The 27,252-nt window shown below is 38.6% G+C and overlaps 1 protein-coding gene across 1 annotated transcript in view; it reads right to left on the bottom strand.

Moving 5' to 3' along the window:
* The window catches only part of LOC128845590 (sodium channel protein type 2 subunit alpha-like), a 117,960-nt gene that overhangs the window by 79,345 nt on the left and 11,363 nt on the right, over positions 1-27,252 (bottom strand). The window contains exons 2-10 of the mRNA XM_054044412.1: positions 18,250-18,566; positions 12,094-12,212; positions 9,944-10,033; positions 8,219-8,347; positions 7,418-7,509; positions 6,265-6,537; positions 5,936-5,999; positions 3,045-3,186; positions 1,010-1,216 (exon numbers count right to left, since the gene is read on the bottom strand). Coding sequence (XP_053900387.1) covers positions 1,010-1,216; positions 3,045-3,186; positions 5,936-5,999; positions 6,265-6,537; positions 7,418-7,509; positions 8,219-8,347; positions 9,944-10,033; positions 12,094-12,212; positions 18,250-18,516 — 1,383 coding nt within the window. The 5' untranslated portion in view covers positions 18,517-18,566. The remainder of the gene's footprint in view (positions 1-1,009; positions 1,217-3,044; positions 3,187-5,935; positions 6,000-6,264; positions 6,538-7,417; positions 7,510-8,218; positions 8,348-9,943; positions 10,034-12,093; positions 12,213-18,249; positions 18,567-27,252) is intronic.

Below are 27,252 nucleotides of genomic sequence, written 5' to 3'. Positions count from 1 at the left end.
TGTGTAAAATAATACGAGTGTAAATTACTAGAGGATTCTGATTTGCTTGCATTTTATACCCATTTTGTACTTCTGATTTGCAAGGCAGTGGAAATGCAAGCCCAGAAATTAGATGTTGGGTTCTCACAGATAACACCTTCTCAGACCATTTGTCTTTGGATAATAAACCCTCATACAACAGGTGTATATTAAAAATTACATTTTCTTGTAAAATTATTTACAATGTCTGCTTTTCCCAGTAAACAAGATTGTTATAAGAGATTATCCAAGAAGTAATTCCATCCATCAAGCCTTTGTTACTTAAAGGATTTATATCCTTTTCTAAGGCCCTAATAGACTTCAGTGTGGTTACAAGTAGGTATGTGCTTAAATACTTTGCTGGAACAAGGTTTATGAGAATATCCTAATACTAATACCTTTCCTTCAGTCAATGTTTGAGAGGGATTATTAAATACAGCAGCTCTGAACATTCTCTCACAGACTGTAAACCAGAAGCAACTTCTTTTAATGCCACCCAACATTTTCACAACTATTATGAGATCTGTAACCCCAGGATGTCATCGATATCATGCATTGTAATTCTCCATTATTTCTGTAACATTGTAATCCCAAATCTTTTACCTGTAGAATCCTATGGTGAACTTAAGGCTTGTCTACATTACCCGCTGGATCGATGGGCAGTGATCAATCCAGCGATGGTCAATTTATCGCGTCTAGTCTAGACGCGATAAATCGACTGTCGAGCACTCTCCCATCGACTCCGGTACTCCACCAGGGTGAGAGGCGTAAGCAGAGTCGATGGGAGAGTGTCAGCCATCGACTTACCACAGTGAGATTATAAATTGTTGATTCACTTTAGGTGATAAACAAGGATTCTTGTTTTTCAGTTCACTGTTAAGTATATTAAATATTATTACATGTACTAATTTCTGGGAGTAATTTATAATTTTAGGCATAAGAATAAGGATGTGCAGAAACAGACAAAGTACATTTTCTTCACAAAAAATACCTGAGCATCTTCTTGTTGTTTTTTTAGCTGTTCAAGCATCTGCTGAAATTCTGCCTCTTTCTGCTCTGCTTCTTCCAGTGTTGCTTGATTCTGTTCTTCATAGGCCATGGCGACCACAGCCAGGATCAAATTCACCAGATAGAAAGAGCCCAAAAAAATCACCAGAACAAAAAATATCATGTATGTTTTGCCAGCAGCTCGTAGAGTCTGGGGGAAAACAATTCCATATAAATGTGTAGTGTCACTGCTAGTCTGATAGTATGTTAGTGATGTAATTCATGCTCTGATAAGTAATAGTTTAAAGAGTTTTGTCACAACTAGGGCTGTCAAGCAATTAAAAAAATTAATCACAATTATTTGCGCAATTAATCGTGCTGCTACACAATAATGGAATACCATTTATTTAATATTTTTTTAATTTCAATAACAACACAGAATACAAAGTGCACAGTGCTCACTTTATATTTATTTTTATTACAAATATTTGCACTGTAAAAAAACAAAGAAATAATATTTCTTCATTCACCTCTTAGTAGTGTAGTGCAATCTTTTTATCATAAACATTGAACTTACAAATGTAGAATTTTATACAAAAAAATAACTGCATTAAAAAATAAAACAATGTAAAACTTTAGAGCCCACAAGTCCATTCAGTCCTATTCAACCAATCACCCAGACAAACAAAGTTTGGTTACAATTTACAGGAGATAATGCCCACTTCTTGTTTACAATGTCAGCTGAAAGTGAGAACAGGCGTTCGCATGGCACCGTTGTAGCCAGCATCACAAGATATTTACGTGCCAGATGTGCTAAAGATTCATATGTCCCTTCATGCGTCAACCACCATTCCAGGGGACATGTGTCCATGCTGATAACAGGTTCTGCTCGATAACTATCCAAAGCAGAGCGTACCGACGCATGTTCATTTTCATCATCTGAGTCAGATGCCACCAGCAGAAGGTTGAGTTTCTTTTTTGGTTTTTCGGAGTCTGTAGTTTCCACATCGGAGTGTTGCTCTTTTAAGACTTCTGAAAGCATGCTTCTCACCTCATCCCTCTCAGATTTTGGATGGCACTTCAGATACTTACACCTTGGGTCGAGTGCTCTAGTTATCTTTAGAAATCTCACATTGGTACCCTCTTTGCGTTTTGTCAAATCTGCTGTGAAAGTGTTCTTAAAATGAACATGTGCTGGATCATCATCCAAGACTGCTATAACATGAAATATATGGCAGAGTGCAGGTAAAACAGAACAGGAGACATACAATTCTCCCCCAGGGAGTTCAGTCACAAATTTAATTAATGCATTATTTTTTTAACGAGCGTCATCAACATGGAAGCATGTCCTCTGGAATGGTGGCCAAAGCATGAAGGGGCATATAAATATTTAGCATATCTAGCACGCAAATACCTTGCAACACCGGCTACAAAAGTGCCATGTGAATGCCTGTTCTCACTTTCAGGTGACCTTGTAAATAAAAAGCAGGCAGCAGTATCTCCCGTAAATGCAAACAAATTTGTTTGTCTTAGCGATTGGCTGAACAAGAAGTAGGACTGAGTGGACTTGTAGGCGCTAAAGTTTTACATTGTTTTGTTTTTGAGTGAAGTTATGTAAGAAAAAAAATCTGCATTTGTAAGTTATACTTTCACAATAAAGAGATTGTACTTCAGTACTTGTAGGAGGTGAATTGAAAAATACTATTTCTTTTGTTTATAATTTTTACAGTGCATATATTTTTAATCAAAATAATAATATAAAGCAAGCACTGTACACTTTATATTCTGGGTTGTAATAGAAATCAATATATTTGAAAATGTAGAAAAGCATCCAAAAATATTGAATACATTGCCATTAGTATTCTATTGTTTAACAGTGCAATTAATCGCAATTTAAAAAATTAATCACGATTAATTTTTTTTAATCGCGTGAGTTAACTGCACTAAATCGACAGCCCTAGTCACAACTGAATATGTCCATTCATACAATTTTACCATATCAAATAATACTTAGCACTTGATTCACACAAGGTTCTTACCAACTGGTAAAGATTTTCCCAGAAGTCCTGAGTCATCAGCCGAAAGAGTGACAAGAATGCCCAGCTGAATGTGTCAAAGCTCGTGTAGCCATAATTGGGGTTTCTACCAGCTTTCACACATATATATCCTTCTGGACATTGACTGTGTGAAGACAGAATATGAGGTGTTATAGTTACTTTCAGTCCACTCTGACTCTGTGTTAAGTTTCAGAACAAAATGCATTGTTTTCATTTGCCATATCATCTATTATTTTTGGACAGTTGTTCTTTAGGAAACTCTTGTCAATTAAAATTTTGTGTTTTAAGACAACTCCAGAAAGCTCCCCAAAACCTAGCTAAGATAAACATAAATGAAAAATGCCCCTTTAGTTTGTATTTTGTTGCTAAATAGCACTTGCTTGTTTTCCGTAATGAAAACCCGTTAAACTATTCCGTTCAGAATTTCACTGGCCACATTTTTCAACAATAATCTGCAATCCAAACTAGTAATTCACAGACAAAAAATATTTGCTAAAATGGAGGTTGTAAATAAAGCTGGGTGAATAACTGATTTTTTGGTTCACTGGTAGATCTGGGAAAAAAAACTGGTTTGGGTCAAACCAACTCTAAAAACTGTAAATTGAAAAAAATCTGTTTCTGGTTGAATGAAACTTGGGGTTGGACACAGACATTTAGGCCAGTGGCACTCATGTGGGTTGTGAGAGACCCTGGCTGAGTTCCCCGACCTGCCTGTTATGGAAAAGTAATTTGAACTTCAGTCTCCCACATCAGAGGGAGACTGCCTTAGCCACTGTTCTATAGGTTAGTCTGAGGCAGGGCACTCTAAGTCTCTCTTATTGGAGCTGTTCCACTTTGTATAAAGAATTAGGGTTGTCAACTTTGTTTAGATGAATTCCTGGAGGTTTCATCACATGACATTACCTTTAATTAAAGATTAAATCTTTAATTCCTGGAGACTCCAGGACAATCCTGGAGGGTTGGTAACCCTATGAAGAATTCATTGGAGCAGCAGCTTGAACTTGGATCTCCCACATCATATATAAATGCTCTAACCATCAGGCTATACCGTCATTCTCATGGTCTTTCCAAGGCCTAATTATGAATGACTGTGAATTGCCACTATGAATGATAGTGTGTCAGGAAAAGAGAATAAGGATGCAATATGGGGGATGCAAATTCAAGTTCCTTTTTGCATCCCAGGCAAGTGCACTAACCACTGGGTAAAAGTTATAATGGAGGTCATAACCTCAGCTTCCAGGCATAGGGCTCTATTATTTATTTGTTTTGTTACTGTTGTTATTAGTGGCCAAAAATATTTGGCAAATTCACAAAAAGTTTCAGCTTAACCAAAATGGCAATTTCTAGTGAATAAATTACTTGTTTGAAAATTTTCACTCAGCTCTACTTGTAAATATCCAGTAATTTAGAACATTAGACAAATGTGGCTTTAAGTCAGGAAGTCCACAGCTAAGATTAAGAAACAAATGTTTTCTATAAATTGTTTCACTCTACACATTCAGTTTCTGGAGCTTAACTGGCAAGTAAATTCCTTCAACTCTGCCCATTTGATTGGCAAAGTTGGCCACTCTGCAAGACCTATTTAGAAGCCTGTAAATTGCTGACACCTTGTGGAGTTTTCAAAGGTTCAAATACTTGTATAAAACAAGTGTTGAATTAACCAGCCAGACTTCCAAAAAAGTATTAAGCTGTTCTAGCTCATGCTCAGGAAAATAAATTACAACTTCTAGACCAATCTGGACCAACCTAGTTTGACTCTTAAGATTCAGTTGGAGAGTGGAGTGCCATATAGCTGTTCTCCGCGAGGCAAATGCACCAGGAAGAAACTGTGAGACACAGAGGGTGGAATAATTTACTGCACCTTTTTTATGATGTAACTATTACACCCCTGTGTTCAGCCCAATCTGCTGGCTAGTGCATGCAGGAGCTTCTTTGTGAATGGTGAATAACAGGCAAACAACCTCTGCTGTCCCATCAGTGCCTTGCTCCATAATCCAAAAAGGTTCTAGGTGACTGCATAGGAGATAAGTTCTCCCCCTTATCTCCTTGTGCAGTCAAGCAGGATCACGATGCAGCAAACCCCTAGATGATGAAGCACAAACTTTGTACAGAACTTGTTTTTTGGTAGAAGTTCACACACAAAACCATTGCAGCAAAAAGAATTTTGGGGAAAGTTAAGCAGCAGACAGAATCAGGGTTGAAATGGAAGTAAGGTACATCCTTGAACTATGCAGTCACCACTGTGCCTTAATTATATTAATAATTTTGTATTTTATCTTAATCATATTTTGTATTTTCTCTTTCTTGACTTTATTCTTCTCAGCTCACACCGTTCATTCAATGACAGGTTTCAGAGTAGCAGCCGTGTTAGTCTGTATCCGTAAAAAGAACAGGAGTACTTGTGGCACCTTAGAGACTAACAAATTTATTAGAGCATAAGCTTTCATGGACTGTAAGAAGTGGGCTGTAGTTCACGAAAGCTTATGCTCTAATAAATTTGTTAGTCTCTAAGGTGCCACAAGTACTCCTGTTCTTTCATTCAATGTTACTTGTCTCTAAAGGGACTATACCAAAGTGGATATTTTTATCATGAATATAACATCACTTTTCAAGCCGGCAGGAACAAACGTTGATAGTGAGTATTTCATATGACCAGAAATTAGACTACCTTGACCAGAGCAGTTGAGTCAGTTCTTGTGGTAACTTAAGTCCAATGTCAAATTACTACAAAAACTTTTCCAATGTTACAAAATACAGAATCGTAAATGTTCTAGTTAAGTTAAACAGACACCTGATTTTATTTTGGGTTTCATCTCCAGTTACTGCATCCTGTTTCAACAAAACACAACAGAATATTTTTGAAAGTGTCTTACCCTGCATCAGAGCTATTACCACAAAGTAGGGCATCTCGTTGTCCCTCCAAAACGTAAAAATGAGCTGTTGAGAAATAATTTTTAAAAGTATCTGAATAAATGAAAAAAATATTAAGTCAAAGTACAAATAAATATAATGTATAATCAAGTCAAAACTGTTCAGATGCTGAGTGCTCCCCAGTTTATGTAGGAACTTTTCTATTTATCATATCTGAATTACTTTTGACCACTGTATGTCATACCATATCAGTATACAAGAAAATATATCCCTTTCTGTATTTGCGTCTGTTTTGTTGATCTTTTAGTCACAGTTTAATAGTAGTTCTTACTTTCATCCTCAATGTACTCCTTCCAGTTAAACGTGCTCACAGTTGTATTAACAAAGGTACCATTTACGTCCATTGTGCTATTCAAGTAGGAAGTAATGTTTACTTCAAAAGTGGAATTGTCTGGAGGCCACTGCAAGCATTTATGCCTCAAGTTGCCCATGAACAGCTGTAGTCCTATTAGTGCAAATACACTCAGACAAAACACAGTCAGGATCATTACATCTGAGAGCTTCTTCACAGACTGAATTAGGGCTCCTACAATAGTCTTCAAGCCTGCAAACGCAAAGGAATTCAAAGATGTATTAAAAAGTATCACATGTGCTGCCTGTACATTTAAAATTTCATGCAGAAGCCCAAAATAATAATTTTCTTATTTGTAAAAAAGTAAAGCTTCATGAACAGCCTCATAGCTTGTGAAGATGAATGAACAGCAAAAAATTCTTGTTTATGTATATACAATGTACGTATGTTCCAAATACACTTAATGCATTATTTTATTCGCAAACAGGGAAGTTTATCAGTCATGGGTTACCCGAATACATGAACAACATGTAAAGAAAAATCTTCCTATTTTTTAATTTAATTTTATTTATTTATTTTTAATGTTCTACCATTGCCTCCATTCCAAACCATTATTAAATAGGAATCCACAGCAATATGTAAAACTAGAGTTGAGAGAATTCAAATTTCCAAAGGTAATTACTGTAATTCTCACATGCAGTGCCCATGCTAATTTTTTGACAAATCAAACTCCCTTTTTCTCTGTTTGGCGATCAGTTTTTAAAACTGATTTCTTTTTTCAGTGATTGCAATAAATGGTAACATTCAAATCAATAAGAAAGCCACAGCACTAAACCTTTGACAATGTGAAAGAGAAAACTTGTCATAATAAAATGCAAAAGAAAAAAAAAGTGTCCTAACAATCCACCGGCTATATATTTTGTAGCTGTTTCATGCAAGAATTTGTTAAACTCAAAGGCTGATTTTGCAAAGAAAAAAGCTAATGTTAAAAAGGCAAAGAATCATATTGCTGTCTGATGATTCCTGACTTTTTATATAATATGAGTGGTGAGTAAAGAGGCTTATACTAAAAAGAAGTGAATTCAACTTCAATGGAACTAAAGTCAGCCTCAGTGTTTAACCTAGCTCTCACCTGGAATAACTGATATTGTTTTCAATGCTCGGAGAACTCTGAACGTTCTCAACGCTGAGACATTGCCCAGGTCCACAAACTCTGTCACATATCTGTAATAGGGGAGTTCACACACAAACACAATGACAGCACACAGATAACAGTTGGAGATACAAGGGGCCTAACACCTTACACCAATTACTTCTTACCTGGGATTACAGAAATAGTTTTCAAAGCTCTCAATACTCTGAAAGTTCGAAGAGCTGAAACATTGCCTAGGTTTACAAATTCTGTTACATACCTGTAGGATTAAATCACAGTTATTCAGAATTTAGGCAGCGTTTTTGCTACTTACTTGGGTCTTTCGTCAAGACCTCTTTGGTGATTTTAGCAAATAAATTAAGTCAGCAATTTACCTTTCTCTGTAGTTCATCTCGCTTTATTACATGCGTATTGTCATCAAGTACATTTAAATTTCATTGAAGTGAAACTCACTAATTTTATATTTGAAAAGCTAATAAAGCTAAATCAGTTTAGTGATAGTAGTACGGTGGCATGAAGTCAAAGGGATGGCTTTCATTCTGGTGAGCAGAAAGAATGCAGGACATGAAATTAGTGTCCCTTAGTGACTGACATGCCATGCTGGCTCCTGCATTATTTTACGTCAAACTATGAATGCTAAAATGAGTGATACATACAATAACTAAACATTACTAGCTGGACGAATTCTATACATTTAAATCAGAGCATGCCTGATAATATGCTATTTGCTGCCACTAATTTCATGCCCTCATAAGCTTAAAAAATGGTTAAACCACTTACGCCATCAAAATGACACTGAAGTCAAGCCAATTCCATGGGTCACGAAGGAAAGTAAAACCTTCTAAACAGAAGCCCCTTGCAAGAATTTTTATAAGCGATTCAAAGGTATAAATTCCAGTGAATGTGTACCTGAGGAAAAGTATTGAAGCAAGAATTACAGACACATGGTCTTGGTATGTCTGTTGCTATATACAGTATCATTTTTACAATAGGTTTATATTTTCTATAATGAAAAAAACAAGAAAATTCTTTTGAATTGAATGGAGAAACCTATAAATTTCATGTGTCTACAAAATTATATGAAGGCAATAATTGTAAAGTAAATGAAATTAGACTTTCTACAGGCTTGATTCAGCCTTCAGTTTGTGCCCACATATTTACACCTGCAAATAATTACAGGCACAAATATATATAGGTACATTTTCTAGCACTTACATGGCTGGTTACCTGTTTGCATTCACAAATCATGTAGGTAAATGTCTATGTACTATAAAAAGTGCACAGAATTGTTTGCAGTGTCAAAATCAGAGCCCTCTTCTGAAAAACTGGTCTTGTAACTTACTATATTAATCACTATAGTATATATACATTTCATAAATAAGTAGAATTTTATCATAATAAAGAATGCCTAGATCTTGTATTGTTCAAGAACAGTCTGAGACCATGTTACCATAAAAAGGATGTGATTTAGTTCATGGATCTCCTGAGATATGCCGAGCTCTTGAAGGATCCACAAGATCATGTATTGTGTGGAGGCCCTTCTGCTCTGTTGTCAGGCTCCAATCAGCCACAAAGACCATGGCCCCTGATGGATATGTCCTTCTAGAGATCCCCTACTACATCTGTCCCTGGAAATCCCCAAATGGGGATTCCACAGCGTGGTGAGGCCAGCCAACATGAGTCAATATAGAGATAAATGGGGAGTGAGGAAGGAACTGAAAGTGGTTAAAACATTATTTAGAGTCTAATAATATAGTTTAAAAGAATAATTCATAGCTGTATTTTTGTTAGCACAATTGGACTAAATTCTGTCTACACAACCATGAGCCTGTGCAGCAAAGAGAAGCAGACATGCTTCCTTGTGTCTTCACTTCACTAGGAGTCCTGCTAACACAGGGCAGCATTCCAAATGTCAGGTCAGAACAATGAATTGCTTCGCTGCTCTTTGAAATCAGGAGCCCATTGCTTATTGTTTTGTGTCTGGTTTCTGGTTTTCCGCTTGTTGTTGTTTTGGGGGAGAGAGGGAGTTTGCCTATTTGATGGCAGTTTGTGACTTCATGAGGGTGAGAGTCAACCCATACATTTTTTGCCTGACAGCCATATACTCTCAAGCCAGGATGAATGTCCACATGCACTAAGATGCACTCTGGAGACACAACGACTGGCCTCTCAAATTAAGCACACGAGTGTTTGCATGCATGTTTGCGGCTATCTAGGCTTCTTTTCCTTCTTGTAAATCAGTGCCACTAAGGACAAGATTTAGTCTGTAATATCTCACAGGAAAGCTTCAGCTGTTTATCAGACAGAAGGTTGAAGAACAAGGTACTATTTTTAAACCACTTAAATAATTTAAGAGAAAAGGCCAGAAAGATATTGATGATCTCATGGAATCTAATCTCTTATGAGTGTAGAAAAGCAAGTTTTCAAGTAAACCTTCTATTAGTGCTTCTTGAATGGATCTACATCAAACGAAAATTGTTGTTCCAATAAGTATGTTTAACTTACTCTACATTCTTTGTCCATTCCGGAGGGTTACTCATGGTCATAAATACACAGTTGGTCAAAATAGTGCACATAATAAGCATGCTGAACAATGTAGACAGAAGTCAAGGAATGTAAGCCATTCGTGTATTATATCATCCAAAAGACACAACAGTATTTTAATACCTGGATTAGTAAAATAAATATATATATACGTAATATAACTTATACTAAATAAAACTTTAAAAGTTTGCATGTAATTTCATCTATCTTAATTAACACACCATCCAGCACAGTGGTTCTGTATTGTGAAACAATGTATTTATCTTTCAACTCTATTAGGCTGTGGATTTAAATGAAATCCACAACATCCTTAGGTATGAAAAAAATATGAAATAAGTATAGTTTTTCTCTTGATCTGAACACAATACAGACTGGGACAGGATGTTATCTTTATCTTCCCATATGTTTGTATAGCACCTAAAACAATATGGACTAATCCTGATTTAGACTTCAGATGCTAATGTAATATATGAACTTCATACCCTCATATCTCAATGCCTGTACTTTGACCCATCAATCTTTTACCCCCAATCGGGGATATTGCAGATTATGTATTCCTTATGCCACCTGATCTTAAACCAAACTTTGCACCCTCGATAATCTGTATGTTATTCCTTGATAACCAGAAACTTCTGTGCTCAAACTCTGTTCAAACTATTTTTTTTAACATCATGCAAATAAAATTTTTAAAACAATAAAACAACAAAATAACAAAATAAGGATTACTGATGAGGTCTACTCACATGAGTTAGGACTCACATGAAACTAGCTACTTGCATGTATATTAGTTGTGGTTTTCTTCAACATTTGCACTGTTGTTCAGTTGAAGTCAGAGATATCAATAGGGCTGCATGGAAGCTCATTGCAGGATTGGAGCATGAATTTTAATTGCATAAATATACTGCTTAATATAATATTTCAGTGGCTTGCACTTTCTTAACTGGATTAAAGTGAATTTGCAGTCATAAAAAAGAATTTATAATACTCTATGGACTATGGTTATTTTACACTCCCCTAATATTACAAGGCTCTGAGTGATCTGAGACATTTGTAAAATTGGGTTGTAAGTGTGCATGCTTTATTTGTATTTTATCTTTCCATTTTCTGATGCTGACTATTTTCTTACAGTGTAAATGACCAATGACTGATGTCAGGTACTATAAACATACTGTAGCTGCAAACATGAACCTGGCCTTTAGTTTATTGTTTAAAGCTGCAGTTCTGCATTAAGTTACATTAATGTTGAGCCTTATGTGTGTGTGGAGCCAATGGGACTCTGCACAGGCCCAGGGGTCAAAGCTAGCAGATCATGATGCAGGAGGATGTGTAGAGCCTAAGTTGTTACTCTAATAATTGACAGGTTTCAGAGTGGTAGCCGTGTTAGTCTGTATCAGCAAAAACAACAAGGAGTCCTTGTGGCACCTCAGAGACTAACAAATTTATTTGGGCATAAGCTTTTGTGGGCTAGAACCCACTTCATCAGATGCATGGAGTGGAAAATACAGGAGCAGGTATAAATACATGAAAAGATGTGAGTTGCCTTACCAAGTGTGAGGTCACCTCTATTTTCCACTCCATGCATCTGATGAAGTGGTCTAATAATTGAAAATATCTTCCTTTTCTCTGATTCTGATCACTTATGCAGCACCTTCTCACCTAATGAAAAAAACAATACCAATGTGCCCATACAAATAGCTCTTTACTTATGTAAGTATTCCTCTAAAGTGAATTAGTGTCTTCAGATTTAATGGGAGTATTTGCATGAGTAACAGGATCAGACTCAGTTATTTCTTATTAATGAAGTCACTGGGGCTCTGCATGGATGCAGGAGTCTTCCCACATAGAGCTCATTGAAGGAGAAAGGCCTAAATTTGTATCTAAAACCAAATATTTAAAATCTGACAGTAGTGGGTGATTCAGTGATTAATTCTGTGGTTTGGGATGAGCTGCAGTTGTGACACTGATGCTTTTTAAGAGTGATTGGAGTATGTTCAGTGAATGTATGTACAGACACAAGGGCATTTATTTGTATATTTACATGAAAAATGTTATTTCAGTAATGATACTTTTTAAAACAGTCACATTTAAAATTAACCACTTGAAAAGGATATGAATGTACCAAAATCTTAATAGCAATTTTTCTAACGGGGTTGACAGGAGTTAAAATGTACAAGGCAGATGTGGCACTGAATCGGAAAATTGTCTTTCCTTTATTCAGTACTATGAAAGTCTGGAAAAAAAAGAATATACAATGAAAGTACAGTGTACATAGCATTTTCAACTCTGGCACTTTGTTCCCCCCCTTGGATTTCAATGGAAGACAAAGGAACTGTCCACCTTGTAGGACTGAGCCTTTAGAAATGAAAGTCCTATTCTGTTCATCACCTGTGGCAAGTAAATGTCAGATTTCTAAGGAAACAGCTGATTTAAGTTATCCATTGTTAATTTTCTAATGTTCTAAAATTTGTGTTATAGAAATTTTAATGGGATCAGGATTCAACGCATATAGTATCAATGGGAATTTTTATCATCAATGTTAATGGCAGCAGAATATGGCCTTTCATCACTAAAATAAACATGTATTTTTATTTCATTTATATTACACATTTTCAGACATATAAAGACAATTTATAACAATAAAATCAAGTATTTAAGTAAAATCAAGGTTACAAATAAAATCAAATACATTATATTGCACTCAAACATGAACAACATCTAAATCAGGGGTAGGCAACCTGTGGCATGCGTGCCGAAGGTGGCACGCGTGCCGAAGGCGGCACGCAAGCTGATTTTCAGTGGTACTCACACTGCCTGGGTCCTGGCCACTGGTCCGGGGGACTCTGCATTTTAATTTAATTTTAAATGAAGCTTCTTAAACATTTTAAAAACCTTATTTACTTTAAATACAACAATAGTTTAATTATATATTATAGACTTATAGAAAGAGACCTTCTAAAAATGTTAACATGTATTACTGGCATGCAAAACCTTAAATTAGAGTGAATAAATGAAAACTCGGCACACCACTTCTGAAAGGTTGCCGACCCCTGATCTAAATGCTAAGGGCAAATTCTAATATACTAACTGTAGCTTAGCAGTATCTTCCTCCACAAATGGGGCTACTTGTAAAGTACTGTATTCATTGTGACTAAAGGTATGAGAATCTGACCCTAAATAATTTAAATATAATTAGAAAATCACTGTATTTTGAGTTCAGATTTTAAATAACAGTAGTATCAATTATATGAATTTCCTGAATTGTTATGTCCCTAGGCAAATGAAGGGAATAACAAAAATGCCAGCTGACATCAGTCCCAGCAGCCTGAGACCATGAAAGAGATCCAAAAGGACAAACTCTGTTCTCAGCTATAGCAGTGCTACCTTACTGACTTTGTCTGTGAACATTCAGTTTTGTGTATTTATTGTCATTTACATGTTGGCTTAAAGGACACACAGTCAGTGTTTTCCAAATGGTGCCTTTCCTGTAGGTGGTTCTCTTCTAGATTTTTGTCATTTCTATTCTAAATGTGTATGTGTTTGGGATTCACTTTGATCTTTGGTCCTTCCTGAAACTTCTTCAGGGCATTACTACAGTTCCTTTCAGTCTTTGTCAAATCCCTTTACTCTGCTCTGTAATATCACAATAGAGTCTTTGTTATGCTCTCAGCAGAGCTATCTAATATCACTGCTTTCTAAGTTGCTTTGCACTCTGTAAAAACTAGCGTGTGATTAGAGATGCTGCCATCTCTCTAACTTCCTCACTTCCACAAGGTCTCCTCTCTGGTGGGAGGTAAACTGGACTCCTCTTTGGTGGGGGAGAAACCAAGGAAGCTGCCCTTTCCCCAAGGTCAATGGTCTGGTACATATAGTGGGGAAATCAGGCTGTGAAAGACCACCCACATGATGTGTCTGTTGTTAGGAGGGAGTCATGCTAACACAGACTGCCTCCCACTCCCAGGACTGACTTTCTGTCAGTGGTGGTGCGAAAATACTGCTCATCTTAAGGTCATTGCTGCAGCAGAGTCAGTTGCCAGATTCCAATTCATACACAATTTTCTCCTGATTGCAACAACCTCTATGATTAAAAGTACTTTCTGCTAATTAGATAAGTGATAGCAACAGGAAAAGGGATGAGTAATTCTAATTAGTCACTTATGATGTCCATTCTTCTTTTGTTCAAAGAATCAAGCTGCTAGACATTTAAGAACAGATGCCATTTGTAGTAAACAGAGTCTGAAGTTTACTCATTACTGCTAATGGGTTAGCTAGTCCCTGACTAGTTTGTCTTTTTTAACCTTTGTATCCTACATCTTTGTCCCCACATGATGTTTTGAGTTCACTGATGATCAAAAATTAGCTTTAAGTTTGTTGAGGATGTCCACTACTAGCTTTTAGCTATGTACTCTCTTTCCACATTAATTAACTACACAAGTGCAATTTATTTCATCTTCATTAGTAAGTGATGGGTTTTGTAATCACATATTGGAATCTACTTTACTTTCCACTCAAGTTAATTTTTAATATTGAACTTGGAGCTGTAATTTAAAAAAACATACCAATGCTGCTAAGGAAAGCAACTCTAACTACAGTAGACCAGCAATGTTAGTATCATGTGATTATTCCAATGAACAATATAAGGGGCTGTTTACCTTTTCATTTCCTCCTCCTGTTACAGGTCTGCGAAGTTCAGACCTCCCACAATCACCAAAGACCAATTTAGTATGATGCCCCTGCTGGAAGAGTCACATATAGTCCAAAGCCTTCTCTAGAGGTTCTCTTCCAACAATTTTTCTCCTATACTAATATTTTTGTAAATTCCTCTTTTTTGCTATTCAACTTATAATATGGTACAATATAGAAAAAAGGTGACTTATCTTACCTCTGTGAGCTATCTACAGTTTTGCCAACTTCAAGCATTTAAAAATCAAATTGCCATAAAAACATATTGGCTTAAAATTCATAAGTATTTTTTAGATATTTAGATCATTTGTAGTGTTTTCTTTATCTGCCATCTGATTTTTTTAGTGGGAAGCTGCCCACTGCTCCCCAGCCTATTGTATGGCTGTGCAAAAAGAATGACAGGAGACATTAGATATGGATTTAATCAGTCCGCAACTTTATTATTAGACAGATGTCTGGGACTAACCCAGTGGATAAAATGTGTGCAGTGCAGCTGCAAAATTTATGTCCCTCCAGCAGGTTCACTGCTGAGACCTTACCAATTCCAGCCACTTTTGAGGCAGAAGGGCTTCCACAGCCCGCCCCCCATCCCGTTTTCATCCAGGTCCCTCCAGCAATTCCCTTGCTGGGACCTTACCGACCATGCCTCCTCATAGGAGGGGTTAAGGTGGACTATAATGATGGGGGGGGTTGGCTCCCTGCTGTACCAACCATAGGAGTCCCCAACTGCCCCCGGCTTGCTCAATTACCAAGCACCTCTCCTTAATTCCTTTTCCAAGCCATTTTTTTGTTCTTTTGTGCCTTAATTTATGGAGTACCTGCACTGAACATCCGCTATACAGTTAAATAAAGAGTTGTGACATATGGCCTACCGCCAGTCATGCTATGCATGAACAGAGCCCACCTGAACCTGCTGTGAGGAAGGCGAACCCCCCCCCCCCACCTGGCCAATATGGTGGTAAGGGAAAAATTCCTTCCCAGCCCCCCTTAGTGGAGCAGCTAGCGTAATGCCCACAGCAGATATAGCTAAACACCCAGCATATTTGTGACCTAATTAGAGAGGGCGGGTGGGTGCTGCCCAGCCTGTTCAGAGTAAAGAAGGGAGGGGCCAGGCCCAGCTGACCTTTTAAAACCCCTCATTCCTAGGTGGTGAGTCATCCACCACGCTGACTGCTCTTCCAGCAGATTTACGTCTTCCCTCCTCCCCAAAGCCAGAAAGCATTACCTTCTCCCAGCCAGCCAGCCAGCCAAACTCCTCCCTGCTCAAGTGCAGGGTGGCGATTAGTCAGTCACCTTCCTGTATCCATTGCTGCCAACTCTTGCAAGTTTATCTTACAGGTCTTACAGTATTGTTGGTTTTTTAAGTTTCTAATAATTTCACAGTACTTGGCTTCACACTCAGCAAATTTCCTGTATACAAAGTGGCCACCACTCGAGTTGGGCAAAAATTTTTGGACGATTCATTTTTTTCACTTCAGCAGGTTACATAGGCTGCTTGAACACTATTTCATTTAATTCAAATGATTGTAATAGATTATAGTAGATGTTAGCCTTAATATAGTCATACATTCAAATTTAGTTTTAAATAGATTTATTTTAGAAAGAAAAATGTATTTTATTTAAAAAATCAGATTTTTTTAATTTAAATCTGATTTTTAATTATCAGTTTTTATCTACCCTGAAAGCAGCAGATGCTGCATTGTACCCTTCTCCTTACTTGCAGGTATGCGGTCAGAAAGGAAATGTTGGATGGAGCAGTAGTGGGGCAGGGAGGAGTCAGGTGTAGAAAAGCCAGTGTGTAGGATCGTAAGAGAACAGAGTACCAGCCTGTGGAGAGAAGTTGGTTAGGGCAGAAGCAAGGCTTGTTTGTGAAGGAGAGGTTCAGTCATACCATGGAAGGACAGAGCTGTGGGGGAAGTGGAAAAGCAGGGTAGAGGGTTTACAGGAAGGGAGTGCAAAAAAAAAAAAAAAAGTCTAAGCGGGAGGGACAGCAGAAAAGAAAGAGACAACTTGGGATCAGAGGGAGAAATGAAGAGGACAGAGGCAATAGTGAAGAGAAACAGAATGAGGAGGGAATGGGAAAGAGAAAAGAAAGGAGAGCAGAGAAAGAAAACAGAAAATGCTGAAGATAAAAACAGACTGGCTGGATCAAAACATGTCTTTTAGAAAGAGAGAGCTTAAAAGAACAAATAAAAATGAAAACCCTGAAAATAAATTTAAGAGAAAAAAAGGACACTGAAAAAAGTTGATGTTTCATGGCTTGAGAATATAATAAGACAAAGGAAAGGTGAAAAAACATAGTCACACCAAGGTGATTGTTTGCTTACTTGTCCATTTCTCCCACATACATCTTTGTACCTGTTGCACATGGTCCCTTATGCATGGAACACCCTTACTAAACTAGTCTTCAAAGCCACAAAACTCTTCTTCAAATTTTTCCTCAAGACTCAACTTCACTGTGATGCCTATAAGAGGTTTCCTCCATTCAGTATTTTGATTCTGTTCTTTAATGGTTGTTGGCTATTTACAATCAAAATTCAGAAGTTTTCCCAGACTTTTAGCCAGCTGAATCAGTCCCCTCTTTTACTGAGTGGTGTTTGTTATCAAAAGCAGAGTCAAAGTGGAGCTATCAGGATCCTTTGGAGATGGTCAGGATATTCATTTACCAGATCCTAGGATGTATGGTGCTACATAAGGTAAAGAGTATAGTAAGTTAAAGGGATGGCTTGCATGAGTAAGGGGTTGCAGAATCAGATCTTAGGTGAAGATGGAGAAAATAATAGGAGGAGATGACAACACAGGAAGGAGTCAGAGAAGGGTACTGTCAGGGTGAGGACAATATGATTATGCAGTTGGTTGGGGCTGGAGTGTGCTTCTTGTGGGTTACAAACTCTTTTTCAAATATAAATACATTATGTGGTACAGAACTGCTACTTTATATCCACAGCCTTATCCGCTTATTTGTCCACTTCTCCCACAAGCATATTTGAACCCTTTGCACACTGCCTCTTATGCATAGAACTCCCTTCCTGAACTAGCCTTCAAAGCCATAAAACTCTCCTGCATACCTCAACTTTACTATGATGTCTACCACAAACTGCCAGTTGAAGATTGGCTGGCACAACCCTATAACCTACAACCTTCTCCATCCCAGAATCTGTTTTCAACAATCTTCAGGCCAATTTTGTGCCACTTACCTGGTGTCAATCAGGCATAACTCAGTTATACCCGGTGGGGTTACAGCAGTATAGAAGTGGCATAAATCAGATTGGAGTCAGGCCAATAGGCTTTCAGTATAGTGTTGTGGTTTGATTGCTCTAAAAATACAGTGATTAAACTTTAACCTCTATCATTAATAGTTGATAGAATAATGCTACTCTGTGTAGAAGATTACTCTCCAGTAATTTTTCCAAGTATTAAATACTGAAAGGTACAATTAGATTAAAGGATCAGATATATTATAATAAAAATAACATAATGCATTTACTTTCACAGAGAGAGAATAGGGAAAAAAATTCAATTGCTCTAGAGAATTTTACCCGACTGTCAACAGAGGCATCCAAACAGCAGTCTTAATAAACACTCACTTTTTTATTGATATAATATGGGTCCAGGTCCTCCAAGGGCTCGGACACCATTCCTGGAGGTATGTCACCATAAATAAATGGCAGTGTCTTTCCTGCTTCCAAGTCACTATTTGGCTTTGGGCCATCTTCATCATCATTGTCTGTATGATCTTGTTTGGGTTTTTTAGCTTTTTCTTCTGCAGCACGCTTTTCAATAGCTGCGAGAGATTCTCTAGTAAAATAGCAGAAGCTGTCAGGTCCTGGTGGTACCAGCAATGCCTGTGCCATCTTTTCATCCTGCAAATTTAATTACGTTTAGCCTCTTGCATAAGAATGTCCTACAAAAGAAAATGCAAACAAGTTAGGAAAAATAGTGAAGGAAAAAAACTCACTACATCTGGTTATTTAATACCACACCTAGCAAATACAAATTTATGCTCACTATAACAATAAATGCTGATAATTTAAATGCCCAAGTAGTTACATCTCATATATTTTACCAAACTGATACCACTCTGTGAACCAAACCTCTGAGCCTTTTAGATGAGAGAAAATAGGAATTTTGATCAGGGCCAGCCAGGAGCAGAATGGTGCTCCTAACTTCTGGTCTGTGAGTTGCTGCAGCATTAACTAATTTTAAAAAGACTTTGAAGATCTTCTTATTTGCTAAAGATTGGGGGAAATTTTAATAGTTATTTTTAACAGAGGAAAAAGAGAATGATTATACATATTTAGTTTTTACTGTTTGGTATATTTTAATAGACATCATATAAATGTGAAATATTATTTTAAACATTGAGTGAATTTTAGTGCTAGAAAAGAGGACAAAAGACTCGATTATCTGTCCATCCACAAAAGGCGCACATCTAACAAGGTGGAAAAAGCTACTGCATTGCCAACACAAGAACTCCTCACATTTGGTGTGGTTACAATGCATAGCAAAACAAAGCAAGAGGTACCATCAATATTACATCAGGTATAATGCAAAAAACAGAATGAGGATTCCTGGTGAGAAGCTGCAGCAGATGGTAGAGTAATATAAAAATGGAGAGAACTTTTCTCAAGGAAAAGCCTGGACAACCATGAAAGGTAAAGTAACAGCGGAGCCACAGAGATTCTGGAGAGGGCAGAAGACATTGATACCGGGGGGAAATGGTTAAGGTAGACTGTGAATTCAGCAAGCAACCCAATAACATGCAGCTATGCTGAAACTTTTATTCTTTTAAGATTTTTTCATGCTGGGATACAAGGATGTGGCCTTTGCTGATATCTGCTAGAAACATACACTATGTTCTTTAATTATTTTGTGAATCACTCTAAGACCAAGGCATCATTTTCCCTACATCAGTCCAGCTGGTACAAAGAGGCTGTTGGACAAGTATAATCTCCTCCACCTCTGTAAATACTCCAGCTGCAGGGACTTCTATTCTAGGGACAGAGCTAGCTCCACCAGCTCTGCATAGAGTTTGCAGGGGTCCTGGCACATGCAGCATTTCAGGGTAAGGAGAGGGAAGACTGGGGACAGGAAGAAGCATGATCAAGGCAGTCCTGCACTCCAGCAATTCTGTGGCCTTACTGGGAGCTAAACCAGTCCTCAGCTGCCCCTGAATAAGGGAGGTTCAAACCGCTTCCTCTCTATTCCTCGTGCCAGCACAAGTATGAATCTAGCCTTCCCTGTCTACTGGATGAATATGGAAATTTTTAGCTGTAAATCTCACTGCACTTAAGCTTAGTTACTACCATTCAGCTAAGATGCAATTCAGTTGCTGGAATGTGAACAGTACCCGTCAGAATTCAAAGAGAGATGCAGAATTTTAGACATTTAGAAAATTAAAATAAGTTCAAATGTCCTTCATGCAAAAAGTGCATTTAAAGAGGGATATTTAAAAAAAAAAACCTGTAGGATTTGGACCAAGTAATAAAAAGGTGGCACCACACTTCTCTGCAGATATGTTCTTTCACAGATAACAGGCAGCATGTTGCAGCAGCTTCGGGATAAGAGGGGTGTTAAATGTTTATAACATACTGTAAGGAGTAGGACATGGGCAGTCATGGTTAGAGTCAAATGCCAGGAACCAAAGCCAGGTGTCAGAGCTGGAGGCAGAGTCAGGAGTCAAGTCAAGGGTTAAAACCAGATTGGAGTCAGAGTCAGGGGATGAGCCAGTGGTCAAGCCATGGGTCGGAGCCAGTAGGGTGTAGGAGCAGGGATCTGGAGCAAAGCAGGAAAGAAAGAACCAGGAGCAGATGGGGATCTGGGATAAGGAGGTAGGAACAGGTTGGGAGGGAAAAAACAGGAGTCGGGTCAGTAGGCAGGGTCCATAGGGACAGCCAGTCAGGGATTCACCTAGTTGTTCAGACACCTTCCTGTGCCTCATTCTGGCTTTAGTACATCTGGGCCAGCCAGCAGAGCCGGATGTCTCCCCCAATCAGGAACTTTGTCAGAGGAGCTCTTAGTGAGCTAACGCTCTGCTAGCCCCTTTCTCCCAAGGTTCCAGTGAGCTGCCAGGTGTCCGCCATGGGCTGAGCACTGCCTGGAGGCCCAGGTTCGAGATATGAGATTCCTCGTGTATACATCCCAGTCCATGGAGTTAATTAGAAAACCTAATTTCTGGGTGACTACTATATCATAAGATCCCATATTACAAAAAAAAAGCCATAGAATATGTTGGAGTATATTTTAGCATGACATTTCGTGATATACCCTATTGCACTTTTCTCTCAGTCACTTTTCTCCATTAACTGGTGGCTGGAAGAGTTGAGCAGAACATATAGCCACACATTTGTATCCAGGTATATTCTGTTTAAATATGTTTAAATTAATTTTTTCACTAATTTATAACAGTGGTTTTATATTAAATTATTTCTGCTGCTGAGTGGATGCATTATATTTCTTTTATATGTGATTCCTTTTTCCAGTATTTATATTTGAAACCTCTCAGAAGTGAAGTAAAATGTCTTTGAGCTGAAGACATGCCATCAATGTTTTTTTATATCTGAATAAGCTAAACTAAATTGCCTGAAGGCATCTACAAAGCCTTTATGACATCTGAAGACAAGTTACTGGTGAAAGTGAAAGTTTCAGTGCAGAACCTTATAGAATCTATACTTAATTATTTAAAATAATGTCATCTACCTAGAATGTAGATAATAAAACAGTGTTATCTAATTATTGCTATATTCTATCTACACCATTCATATCTTACTCAAAGAAATGCACAAGTAACAAAAATACTCAACTTTGTGATATTTGTCATGGCTCTGTTTTTGCCCTTAGAGCACTGGGACTTGAGTTATGTCATCTGGAACCTAAGAAAAAAGCTGACTACTGAGTTTTTTCAGTCCACTAAAACATTGGCACTCAGATATGTCTTTGATTATTGTTGGCATAAGTGCAAGACTAGCAAAGGGATTTTGTAAAATGACCTTATGTCCTCATTGTTTCTATTCTATTCCTTTATTTTCAAGGGCTTATAATTAGGCAACTTGCTCTGGGCTAAATATTACACTAGGCTTGCAGATGCAGAGACTCTGGGTTTAAATTTCTCTTCTAAATGACAAGTGATAATGAGTTTAGCTGTCTCATCATAGTCCATAATAGACATCTGTTCACCTTACAAAACCAGAGTTGCTACTATGAGGTGTTGGGGGTGGGGAGAGGAGGGAGGGTTGAGGAACAGAACTGACTGCAGCAGTCACCCTCACTAATAGCAGCAGCACGCCTTGCAAGAGTTGTCTTTTTCTGATGCTTTGAAGAACCAGTACATAGAAAGTTCTGTTAAAGGTAACAGAGTCATCACACAGCACCTTCAACACAAACTAACAGTGTGCAGAACCCTGAACTAATGGCCATCCTCACCTATGTGGATCAGCTATGGGGTGGGACTAGGAAAACAAGAAGCAAAGCACCCAGAGAGAAGGAGGAAGCAGAAGAAAAAAGTGTCCAGAGGAGTGAGCAGGAGAGGAGGTCTACAAGGGGGGATAAGCCTAGAAAGAAGAGGGAAAGATTAAAAATGAAGGTGAAGAAAAACAACAAGGTGGCAGACACAACACCTTGTGAGTGTGAGGGGGTTGAGTGCATGGGGGTGCAGGAATGGGAGCAAATGAATTGGTGTAAGACTCCTGTTTTAGAGGACAGAAGGTATTCTTGCTTCTATTTTTTGTCCTGGGCTCTTTGGCCTCCAGCTGTAGCCCCCACTCAAAGCAAAAAACCACCTCTGGCAGAATTCAGAATAACTGTCAGTCTCTGGTAATAGCAAGAGTGTTGCAAGTCAGGAATGAGATACATTTATTTGCAGAGATGTGTGGAAATACACGAATAGCACTTACTAGTCTATTCCCCCAGGCCTTGAGCTAGCCAGTGCTATTAAAGGGTTAGATTCACTGGCATCACCATTAAACAAAAATAATTACAAAAATATAATTTGGATTTAAATTTGTTTATAGATTTTTCATCAGGGATACATTTTTACTTGAATAATTAAAACTAAAATAAAATATCCACAAAACTGTGTGGTTTGCAGAAACATAAAAATAGAAATTTGTCATCATAGGATTCTTTATAACTTAACATCCAAGTGATTAAAACAATTAACATTTTGCAGGTTATATTGCACAACACAGGCTTTAGATTTTGGAAGCAAGATAAGTTCTCTCTAAACCAGGGATCTCAAACTCAAATCACCATGAGATCCACATGAGGACTAGTACATTGGCCTGAGGGCAGCATCACTGACACCTTTTCATATAAAGATACAAAAGCCCCCACCCTCTGCTCCCAGCCCTGCCCCCACTCCACCCCTTCCATGAGGCCCCACCCCTGCCCCACCTCTTCCCACCCCTTCCCCGCCACCATTTCACCCCGTTCCCCAAAGACCCCACCCCAACTCTGATCCCTCCCTGCCCCATTCCAACCCCTTCCCCAAATACCCGCTCCTGTCCCGTCTCTTCTCCGCTTCCTCCCCTGAACACGCGGCTCCCCACTCCTCCCCCATCCCTTCTAGAAAGTGCTAAGTGCCGCCGAACAGCTGTTTGGCGGTGGGAAGCGCCTGGAGGTAGGCAGAGGAGAGGGGACGTGGTGCACTGGAGGAGCGGTGGGTGCGGGGAGCTTGGTGGCTGCAGGAAATAACTCTGGGGGCGGGGAGCCTGGCAGACTATAGCAAATAACTCTGCAGTCCGCATGCAGCCCACGGGCCACGTGTTTGAGACCCATGTTCTAAACCATGGTGTTCTGGGCAAATTCCCAACTGGGTAAATAATATATTAAATTCACCATATAGCCTCCTTTAGCAAAGACACTTCTTCATATACTTCTTATCCCAAATGACTGTATAGGGTTGCCATGAACTATTTATTAAACGGTTGCTCTAAGAGCTGGCCACATTTCAATGGTGGATGACGTTTTTATGAGTTTGTTGTAGACTCTTATTTTATTAAACATGTATTAACTGTTTTTCACAAGAATTTTTAACTGAATATGTGTGTGTGTGTGTGTGTGTATATGGGAACATATATATATACACCTATATATGGGAACAATTTTGCATAGAGCAAAACTATATAGTTACTTGCTCCAGCAAAAGCCTTGACACATCTTTGTTACAATAATCAACCCTTAGCCTTTTTATGGTTGCCATTCTTGTCTTTACACTTACTTTTAAATTTATTTTTTACCTTTTTTTAAAAAATAGGAAAAATAAAAAATAAAACTCCAAAAAGAAAAAGATTCATGAAATGTGACTACTGTAATCCAAACTGGCGCAAGCATGGTCATTCAGAGTTAAGGCAGATACTTGAAGACAGATCCAGCTGAAAATATCCATGGGCTTTTGAGCCATGTGAGCTCCAGAAGGCCCTGGATGTTGGCTCCAAAGCAGCAGGTGTATTCAAAGGAAAAGTTGACCTGTCATGGAAGCTAAAAACACTGTGCAGCTTTGCAACCAAGATTTGCTGCAAAGCAGCACAGAGACGGATGCTTCTGTATTCCAGTAGTCAAGATTAATGGCACAGTCATTTGCCCACACTTGCAGTAGTGCAACTATTTGGAGTTAAGTCTGAGAACTGGGAACACTGATTGGTTATGAAGTAGAGATGAACTGAAACATAGTGTTGAGTATAGGTCAGGTGTGGCCAAACTGTGGCTCGTGAGCCGCATGCAGCTCTTTCACAGTTAAAATGCAGCTCCTGGACTTCCCTCCTCCTCCTCCCCCCCCCCGAGACTGGGAAGTGGGGAGATTGGGGCTTCTGCCCTGTAGCAGGGTGGTGGGACCAGGGACTTCTGCCCTGCATGGTGGGGGTTCTAAGGGCTTTGGCCCAGTGGGGGGGCATCGGGGCAGAAGTCCTGCACCCCAACAGGCGCCGCCCCATGGGGCAGGTTGTGCATGTCTTGCGGCTCTCGAACTTCTGAAAATTATTGTATGAAGCTCACGTCAGTGAGTTTGGCCACTCCTGATATAGGTATTTAACTGCATACAAGGTAAATTCTGATATTTGGCCTTGGACAAATATTTTTTCAAAATCCTATCAGAAGCCAAATAGAAGGATGTTCAGCTTCCTTCCTACTGTATCTGCAGCATGCTCAGCTGGACTATTGCTTCTCCACTTTTCCCCTCAGCCATTTCTGATGGGGCTGCAGCCCAGGCTGATGAAAGGTTTTGAGGAAGTTCCACTTCCTTCATCTTTCCCTAGAATCTCCATCCATCTCTTTTGCCCTGTTCAGGTTATCCTCTGACTGTCATTCCTATCCCACCCACCACCCCAATATTAGACACCTTCACCCATTCACTCTCACTCCACCTTCCTCCACTGTATCAGACAGTCCTAATCAGGAGTGAATTCAGAAACCCTGAAAGAATACAGGTTTAAGTGGTTTCAGTAGCTTTTTGTACTATTTGTATCATTCTCCACTCCTGCAATTTGTATTAAAACAGTAAAATGAGAAAAATATGGTTTTAAATATAGGGGTCCAGTAAAGAAAGTTTGTGTAATTAACAATGATGGCCTGATTCTGATCTCACTTCAGTTTTACACTGTTATAATGCCATTTACTTCACAAAAGGTTTCCAGGTTTTATACTAGTGTGACTGAAATCTGAATCAGGCTTATTTTATTATGGTCACAACAGCAAGGTATTAACAAAATATAATACATTCTGGTGAATGAGATTGTGAGGTTGACTAAATACTGTTTTTATTACAAGCATTCTGCTGCAATAAATGGTCAAGTAAATACATGAAAATATATTATTTAATGTTTAAGCCACAATTCAGCTTGTAATTCAGCTTTGGCTGAATAGCATTTTTCCAGCTGTTTGGTATTTGCCCAAATGCTACAGTCAGACAACTGGGAGCCAGACTTTAGTTTGCTGATGTAAGAAAGCTTTCCACACTTCCCATTACTTTTCTCACCAGCTTTCCAGTTGCACTGTTTTGCACAAGAGATTGTAACTTCTGTGGTCCTTGACCCAGTATTCAAGCCATTAACCACTTAGCTCACTCTGAGATTACTGTTCAGCAGCCAAGGACACCAGCCTTGATGTCTCATTTGTCTACTTCCGTTCCAATGTTCATGCTTTTTTCAAATCCAGCTGCTGTACATGTAATTCCTTCCCCCGTATGCCATCCCATCACCTTCTCCTTATTCAAATCCCTTCTAAAGACACACTTTTGCTACAATGCCCCAAAAAAGTGAGTTAAAAAGCAAAACCAAACAATACTCCCCTAGGGGGGACACAATGCTATTCCTTTCCCTGATTTTCGAAGTGCATCTCTCTTAGACCTATCTTTCTACTAGACTGGAAGCTCTTTGGGTAAAGGAGAATTTCCTTTTTGTGGTGAACAGAACCACAAACACATTTTTAGAGTTTAACATATAACAAAAAAACTCTGTGTCTGACATGTGCATCAGTGATTATCCCCCATTTAGTGGTCTCCACATCCAATTATCTTCAATAAAGCACAGATTTTATTGGCAAGTACAGAAAATAGAGAGAATGCAATATAAATTGACTAAATTATATATATGGCTAGAGTAATTAAGATTTGTTAGCTAGGCTTAGGGTTTACAGTACAAAATGTTATCTAATATAGCTGAAATCTGAAATTTTCCTTTCACAGTGTAAAAACTACCAGTGTTAGGTGCTGTGGTGGACAGGGGGTCATACTCAGGTAGCTTCAAAGCTCTTTCTCCCTTTCAAAGGTCTTTTAGGGTTTTGGTAAGTCTTTGGGAATGGAGTCTTGTTAGCATTTTCCCTCTCAGTTACTCTGTAACAAGAGTCCGCTCCTTCTGAGACACAGCAGCTTTCCTCCTAGCTAGGGCCCTTTCAAGTGACCTGCTCTCCTTTTAAAGTTTGCTTCCTCCAACTGGAGCAAGCTATGCAGGTGAGTCTATTTGGTAGGGACTGCACCCAGCGGCGCTCATTAGCCTTCTCCTGATTGGGGTGGGGGCATGCCCTATTTCATTTGCCTTTAAGAAAGCTGAGCTTCTCACCAAGGGAACAGAACCTTAAGCAAGCAGTTTTTTCACTTGATTTCTGGCTATACTTTAGTTTCCTTTTATACACATTAACCAATGTGTAAAAGTCCTTGCTGACTTGAACTGTTTTTCTTTTTTAATTATCATGCAAATCTATATAGCCTCTTTATAGGCAGCCTATGCCACACAGCTATAGAACACTACACATTAGATTTAGCAGGTACTGTCCACATAAAATCCATGGCCAGAATTTTCAAAATTGTGCTGGGGAAAGGAAAAACTTTCAGAATAGCTTAGCATTGACCTAGCTCTGCTTCTGTTGAAGTCAATGGGTTATCGTTCATTTCAATGAGAATTGACTTCAGTGGTAGCAGAATTAGACCAACGCTGAGCATTTTTTTTAAACATACCATAGGTGCCTAAAGTTAGATGCCTAAATAAGAATTGAGAAGCTTAACTGTAGGCATCTATGGTATGATTTTCAAAAATACTCAGCTTTCATCTAATTCTGCTCCCTTTGAGGTCAATTCCCATTGAAATATGTGGCCAGAGTTT

Source organism: Malaclemys terrapin, chromosome 11, assembly GCF_027887155.1.
Source record: "Malaclemys terrapin pileata isolate rMalTer1 chromosome 11, rMalTer1.hap1, whole genome shotgun sequence".
Classification (NCBI taxonomy): Eukaryota; Metazoa; Chordata; order Testudines; family Emydidae; genus Malaclemys; species Malaclemys terrapin.
Note: the sequence above shows the minus strand (reverse complement) of the source record. Positions and strands in the feature narration are given on the sequence as shown.